General features: G+C 56.5%; 2 protein-coding genes across 2 annotated transcripts; one reads left to right on the forward strand and one right to left on the reverse strand.

The window, feature by feature from the left end:
* Nucleotides 1-2,390: 2,390 nt before the first annotated feature.
* Nucleotides 2,391-7,906, forward strand: MONBRDRAFT_22044 (uncharacterized protein; the record flags this gene model as incomplete). Its single annotated transcript, XM_001742110.1, has 8 exons — nucleotides 2,391-2,456; nucleotides 2,547-2,625; nucleotides 2,762-2,859; nucleotides 2,991-3,194; nucleotides 3,294-4,199; nucleotides 4,354-7,282; nucleotides 7,384-7,481; nucleotides 7,619-7,906. 8 exons carry the CDS (start codon nucleotides 2,391-2,393, stop codon nucleotides 7,904-7,906), a joined length of 4,668 nt encoding a protein of 1,555 aa, XP_001742162.1.
* Nucleotides 7,907-9,697: 1,791 nt separating this feature from the next.
* MONBRDRAFT_650 (uncharacterized protein) lies at nucleotides 9,698-13,684 on the reverse strand (the record flags this gene model as incomplete). Its single annotated transcript, XM_001742567.1, has 13 exons — nucleotides 9,698-10,066; nucleotides 10,233-10,552; nucleotides 10,682-10,737; nucleotides 10,824-10,918; nucleotides 11,030-11,368; nucleotides 11,476-12,018; nucleotides 12,133-12,247; nucleotides 12,327-12,400; nucleotides 12,516-12,614; nucleotides 12,742-12,943; nucleotides 13,127-13,251; nucleotides 13,364-13,448; nucleotides 13,539-13,684. Coding segments are annotated over 13 exons (2,568 nt in total), but the record flags the coding sequence as incomplete, so codon positions are not given.
* Nucleotides 13,685-14,323: the final 639 nt, after the last annotated feature.

Here is a 14,323-nt window from a genome sequence, read left to right on the forward strand (position 1 = left end):
GCCTGGGTTGGATCCCCGTCAATCTGGGCGAACAACTCCCAAAATCGATCCACAACCCGTGTGGGGACAGGTCAGCGAGGCTCATCCGAGGTGCGCGTGCCAAACAGCGATCGCAAACGACTCTGTCACCATCATTATGATTCAATGCCAAACGCCAATTGGAGGTTTGGGGCCGGTACGCTTCCAAGAAACACCGTGAACCAACCTCGCGAAAGCAGAGAACAAGTAAAGAAGTCCGCACAGGAAGAGGGAAGAAAAGGAACAACAGGGCAACAAATTGCGCGCGAAAACAGTGAACTTTGTCAGACAATAAAATGGGCGCGAAAGCAATGACCTCCTTGTTATGTCGCAACATTTATGACACAGCGAGCAAAACTGTTGGATTGCGAGACTTGCCGGCGGGCCAACCGGCGATCAAACCAGGCGTCCGCACAGAGGTTTGGAGCGGGTGAGTGAACATACATTGATGGAAGACAACATAAGCAATCCAAGGGGCAGGCGGAATCCATTGCTCGAGAGGACACGCCGCCGCCCTCGCAAGAGGTGCCAGTAGCAAGGTCAGCAGAACAGACTGTAAGGTTTGGCAACGCCAAAGCACGAGCATAAACCAACAAGTTGGAACAGCCATGGTGAAGAAGCCTTTTGGTTTTTGGAGCACCGATTGCCTTGCTCTGGGCCGCATAGCCGCCCACAAGGCGGATTGTATGCAAGATCGTGTCGTCCGACGCCTATGGAGTGCAAACCAGAGAAACGCTGGAGGTTCCGGCGGTGATCACCCGGGCCCGCTTGACTCTTGGTCGCCGCGCAGACACGCATGCTACCATGCATCTGCTGGCTCTCTGTGGCCTAATGTTCACCCTAAGAATAAAAATTTTTGTTGCACAGCGAGCCCCTCACTCTCTTACACACCCTCATGAACACACACACACACACACACACAATTCACATGGACTGGTTGGTCTACTGACTCTTCTTCTAAAGGGAGCCATGATGAAGTGACACCCGATCAGAACTTTCAAAAACCAGCACGATTGCAGATGGTCCCTGCTGCCTTGTCTCTCTGTCTCTTTTTCGTTCTCTCTCTCTCTGAAAAGTATGACATTACAGGTTTTTGGAAGATGCGTGCTTGCATGAAAGTTGGTCGCTGAGCGACGAAACGTCTCAGCTAGCAACCTCTTGCTTTTTGGCCTTGGCGATGCCGCGGGCGAGCCCTTGGGACCTGCCTAGCCACGCTTTTGTGCGACGGGCAACGGGGCCGGTTGTCCAATGCCCACTGCAGGATGCTTCGGGCCAAGCACGAGCATCATGACTCAGGGGAGCTCTTCTGGCTGTAAAGAATGTCAGAGCTCCGGACGCGATCTCCTCGTCGTCATCAAAGCCGTCCACCCAGCACCATGCCCAGTCGTAACTCAGAGAACCCCCGGCCCCGACTCGCCTCACTCATCTTCGCCTTGAGAAGTGATAAAGGCCCACGGCCCTGTTCTAAACGGGTTCCAAGCGGCAATCAAGTTGACGGGCGAGTAGCCTTGTTGCAAGGCAATTCTTCTCCTCAGGTGCAAGCTTCGCGCAGCCCCAACGACCACAGCACGTCATGACCTTCCCGCTCATCCGCCCCATACCCGAGCATACGCCACGCACACAAGAGTGCCGTTGAATAGGATTTGCAACGGCCGTCCTCGGTTGCATACAGCACACACGGCCATCAATGAGGACAGCTCTCGATCGGGTGCAAGCCCTTCGTCCTCGACCATGCTCCCCTCCCCTCACGCCTTGAGCCCGCGACAACAGGCATGTACCAGCCATGTCCACAATCAGGCAGTGTTCACCTTTGGTTTGGTTATTTCCTGTGCTTGCCCGACGACCAATCAATTGTCATGGCTTCCACTGCCACACACTCGCCCTTTTCCCGACGATCGCACCCCTGGCCCTCCTCCGGGCAGTCCCTGTCCTTGCGGATGCGGCCACCCTGTGCAGCTGCTCTTGATGGCCACAACTACAGCCACATTGCATGCATCGCTCCCCCCCCCCCCCCCTTTGCATATTACTGCTCTGCCATCGCAGCTCGTATCGCCCTCCCCCCTGCCACGAGGCCTTGGGGCCTCAGTCTCGCTGTCCCTCCTCCATCGCTGGATCAATTCATGATCCACAACCTCGTCTCAGAGTGTCATTTTGCTTCTTCAGCACCTTCCCCTCGAGTGCCACCCGACCAGAGCTCGGGTCGCCCTCCCCCCCTCCCCCTTTCCCTCAACCCCCCTTGAGCGACAGCAGTTCCACCTCCAATCCCCGTGTCGATCGCTGCCCTTCCTACAAGCCCTGCCGTTGAACCCGTTGTACTGGGAATCGGATGCCCACCACCAGGCCGAGGAGTTCTTGCTGCTGCCACCAGCACCATGCGAGGCCTTGCCCTGGGCTTGGCCTGTCTGGCTACGCTGGCTTGTGTCCTGGCCTTACCAGCGGTTCGAAGCTGCCCACCCCTGCTCACCCTTGTTCCCGCAACGATTGACTCGCCACTCACGGATCACATGCATGCACGGCCTGCATCACAGGGCTTTAACGATGAAGTCATCCTCAATGTCAACGAGGTCATGTCCATCGTGAACTTGGATGATCATCGCATACTTGCTGGTACATCTGCACGCCTGCACGCGCGCCTCGCCGGCAGCAAGGCTGTCTAAGCATGCTGCTCATCTCATGTCCAGTTCTAAGCATGTCGCTCATCTCATGTGCTCATGCCATCCGCCGCCCCAAACCTCATTCTTAGCCAAGCGCGATGGCAACATCCTCATTGTGGACTGGTCCACCAAACCTGCTCAAACTGCCTCGTACCTCGTTCTACCTGTGGACTCGTATGGCGAGCGCGTAAGTGCTTTACCACCCGCAAGCCGCACACAAAAAAAAAGTTGTCCTCAAAATTCCCAACGATAATACGTCCCTCAGGCCTCGCACCGTAGTCTCATCAAGGTGATACGCCCTTGCTCTTGTGCGCGCAGGGTTGCATGTCCATCATTTTGGATCCGGATTTTGCAACCAACAACTACTTTTATGTCTACTACTCGAGCATTCCTGGCGGAGGCTTTCGTGTATCTCGCTTTGAACACTCCAACAACAATGGTGGAACCTCCTCACGAGCCGACCAAAACAGCGAAGTTCTCATTTGGGATGATCCCGATGGTTACATCGGCCCCTACCATTACGTACGCCGGTCTCCTTGCGCAGCATGTAGTGCTTCTGGTTCGTCCTTGCCCGCCCCCTGCTCACGTATCCCACCTCCCTCGATCTTTGCTCGCATTTAGGGTGGCGACATCTCGTTTGGCCCGGATGAGCATATCTACATCTCGCTCGGTGACAAGTACTATGCTCAGCTGGCCCAGGACATGTCGTACACGGCCGGTAAAGTCATTCGCGTCAGCAAGACGGGCGCCTTTCCTTCGGACAACCTGGGCCTCGACGATGGCGTGGGCGGCATTCACGACGGTATCTGGGCCGTCGGCATGCGTAACGGCTACCGCTCGCGCTGGGATCTGGCCACCAATCGCTACTTCATTGCCGAAGTTGGTGGGAACAACCAAGCTGTCGCTCAGGAAGACATTCATCTCGGCGCTGCTCGCAAAAACTTTGGCTGGCCGTTGTGCGAAGGTGCCTGCGATAGCCCCGATTTTGCGTACACGTGCAACTGCAACGATTACGATGATCCCATCTTTCACTACACCCACACTGATTCCAATGCCCCGACCGGTTCCAATGCCGCCATTGTCGGTGGCTTTGTCAACTGGGGTAGCCACCTTCCCCAAGAGTACTACGGTGCCTACTTTTTTGCCGATTACAGCCGTGGATGGATGAAATACCTCAAGTTTGAGGCGGATGGCAAGACCGTCGCGTCGGAGAACATGTTTGACAACTACATGACCTCCGTCATTAACTTTGAACCGGCGCTCGACGGCTCCTTCTTCTATAGCACTTTGAATCAGATTCGTCACATCACTTACTCTTCTGGCAATCAGTATCCCGTCATCTACTCGGCGTGGGCGGACCCTGCCACCGGCTCGGCGCCCCTCTCCGTCACCTTTGACGTCAGTGCCTTTGACGAGGACGGCGACGCCCTCACTTACACCTGGACCCTGGGCAATGGCCAGGTCCTGACCGGCAAGTCAGTCAGCACTACCTACTACTCGGAGGGCACCTACACCGCTTATGTCACCGTACGTTTCACGCTTGTTCGCCGCCTCACCACCGCCGGTCACGGCCTGTCTCAAATTTTGTCTTTCACCTCGGGCTGGCCCGAACGGCAAAAAGGTCCGACTGTAGTTCTCCTAACTTGCCATCCGTTGTCGTTGCTTCTCCCACATGGTGTAGGTCGCGGACGCCGAGCATCAGGTGGTGTCGGACGACATCAAGATTGAAGTGGGCATCCCGCCCGTGGTCAACATCTTGTCGCCCTCACCTTCCATGAAGTTTGTGGCCAACCAAGTCCTTGAGTTTGACTGCCAGGGTCAAAGCGGCTCGACTGGCGCCTACCTCCCTAATTCAGCGCACACGTGGGGCATGATTCTTCTCCACGACGACCACACTCATCCCGCAGTGAACGACCACGTTGGCAGCACCATGACCTTCACCATCCCCTCAGAGGGACACGGCTTCATGGCCTCCGTGGGATATCGCGCCACGTGCACCGTCGAGCATAACGGCCTGATTGCAAGCAAGTCTATCGAACTCTGGCCCGACGAGGTCTACATCACCATTGCCACCCAACCTGTGGATCTGGGCATTTTTTTTGACGGCATCGCCTCCAACGCTCCGTTCACCACGGACACCATGATTGGCTTTTACCATCTCATTTCTGCCCAAGAATCCGTCTGCAAGGACGGCGTGCTCTACCGCTTTGCTTCCTGGAGTCATGTCTCCGGCAACGAGCACACCATTACCGTCCCAGGCCAGGACACCACCTACACCGCCTCGTACTACACGGATGGCTCGTGCATTGATGAGGTCCCGGTCTCTAATGGCCTCGTCATGCATCTCAAAGGCGACGAGGGTGTTGTCACGGACAGCTCGGGCTACATCTCCGAGTGGCAGGACCTGTCTGGTAGCAACAACCTGAGTCCCCCAGCCGGTGCCTCGGCCCCCCTCCTCCTCGCCGGTCAGCTCAATGGCCACTCAGTGGTCACCTTTGACGGTGATACGGAAGCACTCGGTGCCGACTCGGCCAGCGGCCTACCCCTTGGCAATTCGGCTCGTACCGTCTTTGTGGTCGTCAAGTACGACAGCCCTGGCTGGGGCGGCTTTTCTTGGGGCGAGAGCGGTTGCAAGAACGTCTTTGGCCTGACGGTGGGGGCCGGTCAGGGTTATCTCTTCATCGAAGACTACTGCGGTAGCCCTTCGGCCGAGATGGGCAATGGCGAGGACTGGATGATTCACAGCGCCGTCTATGACGGCTCTACCTTGGAGCATATGCGTGATGGCGAGGTCATTGAGACGCTGTCGGGTGGCAGCACTGGCTATGGCACTGCCGACACCATGATTCGCCTGGGCGTGGAAATCAACGATGGCGTCAATGTCAAGGCGCAATATGCTGAGGTCATTGTCTTCAACCGCGCGCTCTCCTCCTCGGAGATGGACAGCGTTCACGAATACCTCCACCTCAAGTACTTTGATGAGGGCAACACGATCGAAGAGGTCAAGCTCACCTTCTCCACCAGCCCGGTGGGCGTGCCCGTCACCATTGAAGGCCACGAGCAGGCCTCGCCCGCCCTTATTGAGACGCAGCCTGGTGCCCCCGTGCAAGTCTCGGTACCTCAGAGCTACTGCCAGGGCAATACCCTGTTTGCGTTTGACCAGTGGACCATCTCCTCCTCCCCTTCCTTTGAACTCCTCGCCCCAGGCGTGGACACGACTTACACGGCCAGCTTTACGCCAACCGGCTCGTGCGGCACGACGACCACCACGACCACGCAAGGACCCTCGTCTACCACGAGCGCTGAAACCACCACCACCACCACTACGACATCGCCCTCGACGGGCAACAACGAGCCCCCAGTCACGGCGGGTCTTGTCATGCGTCTCAACAGCCAGCAGGGCCTGGTTGCGGCTGGCAACGGTGATGTTAGCACTTGGGAGGATCAAACGGGCAATGGCAATGATCTGCAGTCGCTTGTCGGCACCGGCAAGCCCACCGTCGTATCGGGTCAGCTCAACGGTCACGGTGTCGTTTCGTTTGATGGAAGCGACGATGCCCTCGGCCGTGATGGTGTCAACAACATCCCCACTGGGAATGCCGATCGCTCGCTGTTCCTCGTCGTCAAGTACGAGAGCGCGGGCTGGGGTGGCCTCAGCTTTGGCTCCGTCGGCTGCAATGCCATGTACGGTGCCACCGTCACCAGTAGCGTTGGCGAGCTCTTTGTCGACACGTACTGCTCCGGTTCGGCCTACGCCTCGGGGACGCTTGGCCTGGACGCTGGGTGGCTCATTCAGCAGGTCATCATCAAGGACCAGCAACTGCATCACTACAAGGACAACACCCTACTGGAAACGCTTGATGCCTCAGGCCTGGCCACGACCGGCGCCAAAATTGTCATGGGTGCCGAGCACAACCTCAACTCCAAGGTCAAAATGTCCGTCGCCGATGTCATGGTCTTTGACCGTGCCGTATCCGGCTCTGAGCGCCAGCAGCTCGTGGCTTACCTCGAGGCGCGTTACCTCTCAGATGCCACTCCCGTGTACAGTGCCGTAACCTTTGATTCCACCCCCAGCGGACTTGATCTTGTCGTGGATGGTGAAGCGCAGGCCACGCCCGTGACCCTCACCTACCTCAGTGGCACAGAGGTGACCGTTGAGGCACCTGCAGTCCAGTGCACGGACAGCGACGTCAAGTACACCTTTGGCGCCTGGAATTCAGGCTATGCGCAAGCTACCCAGACGTTCACCGTCGGCGATGCTGACGTGTCCGTGATTGCCGCCTACTCCAACACTGGCTCGTGCTCCACTGGCTCGGACGAGCTGCCCGTGCAGCTGGGCCTGGTGATGCAGCTCGATGCCGATGACATTACGGATGTGTCGGGCTCTGGCAGCGTCAACGTGTGGCCTGATGCCGTCCATGGCAATGGCCTCTCAGTGCCCGCATCCCTTTCCAAGCCCTCCCTCGTGGTCAACGGCCTCAACTCGAAGGCTTTTGTTAGCTTTGATGGCGCAGGCAACGCGCTTGGACGCGACGACATTGGTGCCCTTCCTTCCGGTTCAGCCGACCGCACCATTGTGATGGTGGTCAAGTATGACTCAGCTGGCTGGGGTAAGTTTGGTGGTGTGCCAATATGCTCCTCGCTCTCGCTCATTCGCCCTTGCTCCAAATATGTGCGCCAAACCAGATCTCACGACTCTGTCTTGTCTTAGGCGGCTTTACTTATGGCAGTGCCGGATGCCTGCAAGCCTTTGGGCCGGCCGTATCGGTCAATTTGGGCCAGTTGATGGTCGAAAACTACTGCACCAATGTAGGTCACGCCAGTCACGCGCATGCAAGCACGCGCGCACACACACCACACGCCTCGTTGCTCAGACTGCGTTGGCATTGCAACCCGCACGTGCTCATCTTCTTTCACTTCACTGGACTTTTTTTTTGCACAAACAGGACGATGTTCAGAGCGGCGTGTCTGGACAGGGAGCCGGCTGGATGGTGCAAACCGTTGTTCTCAAGAGCAACGTCATGTCGCACTACAAGGACCAAGAACTCATCGAATCCTACACCCTGGGTTACCTCACGGCAGCCGATGGCCACATCCGCATGGGCGTCGAAATCAACGATTGGTCCAAGCTCGATATGGACGTGGCTGCCGTGGCTGCCTGGGATCGAGCCCTCGAGAGCTCTGAGCGCCAGCAGGTCGTTGACCACTTCAAGTCTTACTACGGCCTGGCATGAGCGCTCGCCTCGAGCCAATTATAATATCACTGCGTGATGCATGCCTATTGTTCTCTGTTGCTGTTTTGATGTTTTGTTTGATGAGTTGTGGTGACCTTGAAATTCACTCCTCCACACTCGTTTCTTCTCGAGCATGTTATTCTTCTTCCCCCTTCAAATTCTTTCGCAGACCTCTGCAGCCAGCGCGCCCGTCAGTGCTGGTCGTTCTTGTGAGCCATTTTTTTTCTCAGAGCGATACAAATTCCCCCTGCCTTGGACCGCCAATAATGAACGAGCAGCGCCAGATCTTTCTGTTTGCGTGTCGACCCCGTAACGACCAACACCACTTCATATCGCACTTTAGATTGATGCCCGTTTCGAGAAGCGGACTTGCTACTCTCCTAAAACAGATGCGCCCGGCAGCGCAGGGTGGGGATGGAAATCACCAGCGGCTACATCTCAAGTCCATCACCGACCCAGACGTTGCTACCCAACTCATCCGGCAAAAAAAGGGCAAAAAAGGGCAACTCAGGCCAACGGGCGTAGATGCCTGGGGACTAAGTGGATCATTAAGCCATGCCTTCAGGCGATTCAGCCAAGATATGGCAGGACACGTTGCGCCACAAGGAAAACAAAGCCCACATTGCCAAGCGAATCCAGTCAAAAGCGCGTCAACTCGAGGCTCAAAGCCAAGCTGGGCGAGAAAGCCCGTGAGCAGAACGCCCGTCGACAAGCGACAATTTTTTTTGCACTTGGTCACCCAGATTCAAGCAAGAGAAAGCACTTGTGGTGTGCAGGTGCCATCGAGGCGGCCAATCTTGGGAGTGTCCTCATGGACTCAAGTTTGCTGGGGTCAGGGATGCCCACCGCCAGGCAGCGGCCCAGAGCATTGCTGGCACGGAAGTTGCGATACGACGACAGGCGCCACGTCCAGCTGCTCAGTACTGCGTAAATGTCTGCGAGTAAAAGTCCTGGCTCTGTGCTCCGAGCTGTTGAAGAAGAATGTGAAGCGAACCGAACAGGAATGCGTGAGCGCGCCTCATGGCAATGACTGCGAGGGCAATGCGTCTTCCAGTGCAAACATTGGCGTACCGTGTCCTGCGAAAACGTCAATCCTGCACCGTGATCCACGTTGACAAAGTCACCCTGTGCATTGGGTATCGGGCGCATGTGAGTCCGCTGGCGACACCATCAGTCGGTCAAAGAACTTGTGTTCTGCTTGCATGTTCTCAAGCGGCCAACCTGAGAAAAGCCCTGAGAAAAGTTTTGAGAGCCTTGGCTGGGTAGCGTGAAGCCACCAAAGCCCACAGCTGCGGCCTGGCTACCACCATCGCTCCCAGGGGCACCCGCGTTGGCAGTGCTGCCTAGAGGCGCCACCTATTTTCGATCCGAAAGCCGCAGCCCCCAAAGGCAGGCAGGCAGGCAGGCAGGCAGGCAGGCAGCAGATGAGCATGTGTCACACGAGTCGCAGCATCTTGTGTAACCGGGCGTGGACATTGCAAAAGGACGCACAGCACCAAAGCTCTGGGACAGGGGCTGCGACTGCGCTGATGTGGTGTAAAAGGGTTGCGTGGCCATCGGTTGCATCACATTCAAGGGCACGTTGGTGTGCACCGGTACGTCCATGCCGACGGCGTTCAATGGGTCGTGGGGAATATAGTAGTTGTTGGCCACATCGTCATAGCCAGCATCGCGCCGGCCCCGTGCGCCTTCGGCCGCGGCAGACTCGAGCAACGTCTGGTTGATCCGACTAAAGGTCGACTGCATGGCCAGAACCAGCCCCAACGTGGGAGGAGGAGACAGGCAAGGAAAGGATGGCCGCGGCCATGAATGATAAGTTAATGGTGAAGCAGGGGTTTGGCGAGGTTTAACTGAGACTCGAGGTGTAGCCAAGGCCAACGGCCCTACATTTCGTACCGTGTAGTTGAGCGGGCGGGGTCGGGAGAACTGCATCATGCACGGCTTGAGGTTGGAGAGCGGGCCTTCGACCAAGCAGCCGTTTTCCTTGTAGTGGACCAGCAAGTTGTTCCAAAGGGCTTGCTTGGAGAGCACCTTGGGGTTGCCCACAATGATGATACCGTACTTGGCACGCGTAAGGGCAACATTCAGACGCCGGGGGTCATTCAAAAAGCCAATGCCTTGGTGCTCATTGGAACGCGTGCAAGACAGAATGATGTAGTCCTGACAAAAGCGCAAGGACAGGCTGAGGTGAGGTCGGGTTGGACAGAGTGGTAAAAGACTGCAAGAATACAGGCCAACATGACCAACGAGTGTCATCCGTCCGTATCTGCCTGCCTGCCTGCCGGTTTCACGCTTGATCCTTCCCTCATGGCACGCGCATCCTTACCTTTTCTCGGCCTTGGAAAGCGTCAACCGATGCAACCTCCACAGCCTCGTAGAGGGGCTGACGCAGCGTGCCATTGAAGCTCATGTACTGGACAATGTAAGCGCGTTGGCCCTCATATGGGGTGACAATGCCGATTTGTTCAGGGGTAACGCCAGACTTGAGGAAACGCGTGACCATCTTCTCGACATTGGCAGCCTCGGTGCGGTTGAGATAGGAGGTGCCCGAAGCTGAGATCTCCTCTTGACCCATGCTAGCGTAGAACATCATGGGCGTCTCGGGCACAGGCCAGGGAAAATCGACAGCCGGCATCAGCCGCTCGCCTGCAAGTTGCATCACGTTGTACAGATGGCGTGAGGCTCCTTGCTCATTCTAGCCGATTGGCACCCTATTCGTACTCTCGCCTAAGAGGTGGGCGCGCGAGCAAAGCGGCGCTCAAGGCGAGTTCTTACTTGCAGTGACGCCATTCTGCAGGCTGCCTTCATAGAATGTATTGGAAGGAAACTCGCTGCGCGCGCACACGCGCGAGAAAACGTGAGCCGAGCTGAAGGAGAGGGCAGACTCAGCATTCCAGTTTAAGAGGCATGGGCATACCTGAGGCATGGGTGCATACGGTACTGCACTTGCAGACGGACGGGGCGAATGCCCAGGAGAACGCAGCGCTCAAACAGCGATTGGGAAAGACCCGCCTAGAATGGAGAAGGCCATTGACCTGCGTGAGCGCACGATGCCCACCTACCCCGTTTTTGACACTGACTGGGGCAACGCATGTCAGCGCGCAAGGGAGGCACGCCGCGTACCGATGCAGCTTTCTTGCACATGACCACGGGGCCAAGCTGGCAGTGATCACCAACCATCACGCACTGCCGCGTGCCGAGAACCAAAGGCAACATGCACTCAGGCTCAGTGGATTGAGTGGCTTCGTCAATGAGGACAGTACGAAAGGTCTGGCCAGAGACACGCCGGTCGCCGGCTGCAGCACACGTGCAGCAGATGACGTCAGCGGAGCGAAGCAGCTCTTGTTCGATGATGCGCTGCAGAGTTCGGAAGCGCTTTTCATCTGCCTCCGAGAGCTCTCCAACGGCGTCCTTGAGTTTGAGCAGCTTTTGATACTCGGGGTGTCCCTTCATTGTCCGCACCTGTGCAGTGTTGACACGTGAATTCAAACTGCACAATGTAGAAGCTCATTCATGGCGGCAGCATCAGTGGAAGCTTGTTCCCCTGCCCCAAGCCCGCCTGGACGCACCTGGTTGTGGAGTGACAGGAACGACACGCGTGTATCGGCCTCCTCTCGTGATTTGGCACACACACGCAGCACTTTGACGCCAGTGCGGTGAATCTTTTCGGTGAGCTGATCGACGGCGATGTTGCTTGGGGCGCAGACCAAAACCTTGCCGTGCTTTTGCTGCACCAAGTGGTAAACCAAAGAGGCGGACGTCACTGTTTTACCGGTACCTGGTGGGCCCTGGATGAGGCTTAGGGGGCGCTGAAGCACGGCGCGAATGGCCTCAATCTGCGAGTGATTGAGTTCGGGAAGGCCTTTGACGGAGAAACGCTTGGGCATGGTGACTTTGATCAAAGCCGGCTCAATCTGGTGACCAAGCAACTGGTGGTAGATGTGGGCGGAGACGGATCGCTCATCGACAGCAAAGGTTTTCATGGCATTTTGCATGCGATCAAAGGTGATGGACTTCCAAATGAACTCGACCATAAAGTTCTGGGTGCACTGTGTGGGCACATCCTTGTTGCGAAGTTCCAACGCATACTCTTCGCTATGATTGTCGGCAATCTAAGACAAAATTACCACCAGCATGTGCGTTTTAGGGGGGATGAGGAAGGTTGGCATCGAGGTCATGCAGGGGTACAGGCGCGGTCACACGGACGCTGCTATCGGTATGCCCACCTTGGTGACGCGGCCCTCGCCTTGCCACGGGCGACTGAGCTCGCCTGCGTATTTCAAACGCAGCTCGTCACCAACCATCACCTTCAGATCTTGTCTAAAATGAGAAACCCTCAGGCTTTGGTGAGTGTAGAATGATGGCGAGAACAGCAGCCGCAATTGTCGCGTCTTTTGTCACGAGTGGGACGACAGCAGACCTTGGCAGCGTGAAAAAGGCCGTATGCTTTTTATTCAAGCCCATATCCCAGCGTACAGCAATGCCATCGCAGGTCTAGCCCCAATCAAGCGCCGCAAATGAACACTTGAGTTGAGGCCACAACAAGCAAGGGCAAAAGGCAGCCGGTCAAGAAACCTGGAGTCAAAACGGCAAGGCAGTGTTGGCAAACCTGGCTCTCTTTCATGCGTCGATCATATTCAGCTTCAAGCTTGACAAGGGGGCCAAAAATGTTTTGGTAGTGGTAGGCATCTTCGTACTGCAGTAGGACCTACAGCGCTCATACCAGAGTAGCGGATCAGATTGCCATTGCGCGTGCAACTGCCATGCATTGCCTGCCCAACTGGCCCGAGATTGCGCTTGCAGAAACGACGCGGCACACAAGGTAGGTGTTGTACCTCTTGGACCTCCTCATCAACGCCTGGCTTCTCCAAATCGTCCAGCGTGGCGTCGGGATTGTCACGCCACAAATCTTCGAGCTTCTGGATCTGTTCAGCTGTGATTTGACGAGCACGCATCTGGTCATTGTGGGATGGAACCTTGACCAACCAGGGCAGGAAGCAGCGGTCGCTGATAATGGGTTGCCATTGAGCGACGTCCCTATTGACCCGAAGCGTTAAACGTAGTGCAACAAGTGACGGCAGTGAGAAGCGGCGTGCAGCAACCCAAGTGGCCGGTGCCGCTGCGCACAACAAGAAGCTTCCACCACGGGCTTCTCTGACAAGGCCCAACAGATCTGAGCAGGCGTGCGCACGCATGACTGGGGGTGCTTTTTGTACAAACCAGTTGCTATCCTTGGCGGCTGATGAGGAGGCGCATGGTTGGCGGCATAGCAGCACGACGACCGAATCCGCCTTGGCAGGGATGAAGCCAAGCGAAAAGACATTACGAGACCCGCAGTTGTAGCACTGGTGTCGTCGTGGGCATGGGAGCGGAAACGACGAGTCAGGGCCAGTCGAGTGAGTTGGCATTCCAGACAGGCAGCGAGGTCAAGAGGCCGAATGAGGCGCCGAAACACACCTCCAAAACGGTCTCGCCCAGCGGGCCATCCTTGTGGAGCATGACAGCGTGGCTTCGCGCCCGAACCAGGTGGTTGACAATGTGGCTGTGGCACAGGCAACGGCATGAGCAGGGTAGGGGAGGCGACATGGTCGGGGACAGCGTGCGAATGGGTGTTTCTGCAAGGCGACCCAACCTGCCAGACGTATTGCCACGCGAATTACAGAACCAGCGGTTGGTGTCCAAGCACTTGACGACGCTAGCAGGGTCATGGATGCCGCAGTAGCTGCAGGCATGGGCAGGCAAGTTGCTCAAGACAAGGGCTTCGTCATCGTCGTCGTCGTCCACGTCCACGTCATCGGCATCCTCTTCTTCTTCACCCTGTTCCTCGTCTTCCTCTTCCTCATCCTCCTGGTTGGTGAAGCGAAGCTCGTTCTGCAGATCCTGAGTCAAGTGTGCCAAATCATCTTGCGTGGCTCCATGATCGTCGAGGCCATGCTGCGACCCTAGAATGTCGCTGAGCCCGGCACCTTCAAAAAAGGGATCCTGAACACCACCGGACAGGTAGTCCAAATTTTGGCTCTGTGATTGACTTTGCGAAGCCCCAGTAAAGGAGCTGAACATGCCAGCCGAGGCCTGCGATTCTGCGCCATAGTCCAAATCCAAGTCCAACAGCGAGTACCCCGAGTGCTCATCCGCCTCGTCAAGACTGTACGCCGCCATCGTGCTCGTCAAACTGCGTGTGTGTGTGTGTGTGTGTGCGTGTGTGTGTGTGTGTGTGTGTCTCTCTCTCTTGTTCTCTCTCTCTTGTTCTCTCTCTCTCTTTAAACTTGCTAGAATTCGTATTTGTGAAGAAGGGTTTTATCGTTCAAAGTCATAGTCATCCTGGCATGCTTCACTTCTCGTGCTGACAATTATCAGACGATAATCTGACATTTTGTGCGACGCTCTCTCTCCCTCGCTTTTTGTGCTTGAAAGGGG

Source organism: Monosiga brevicollis, genomic scaffold, assembly GCF_000002865.3.
Source record: "Monosiga brevicollis MX1 MONBRscaffold_2 genomic scaffold, whole genome shotgun sequence".
Lineage (NCBI taxonomy): Eukaryota > Choanoflagellata > Craspedida > Salpingoecidae > Monosiga > Monosiga brevicollis.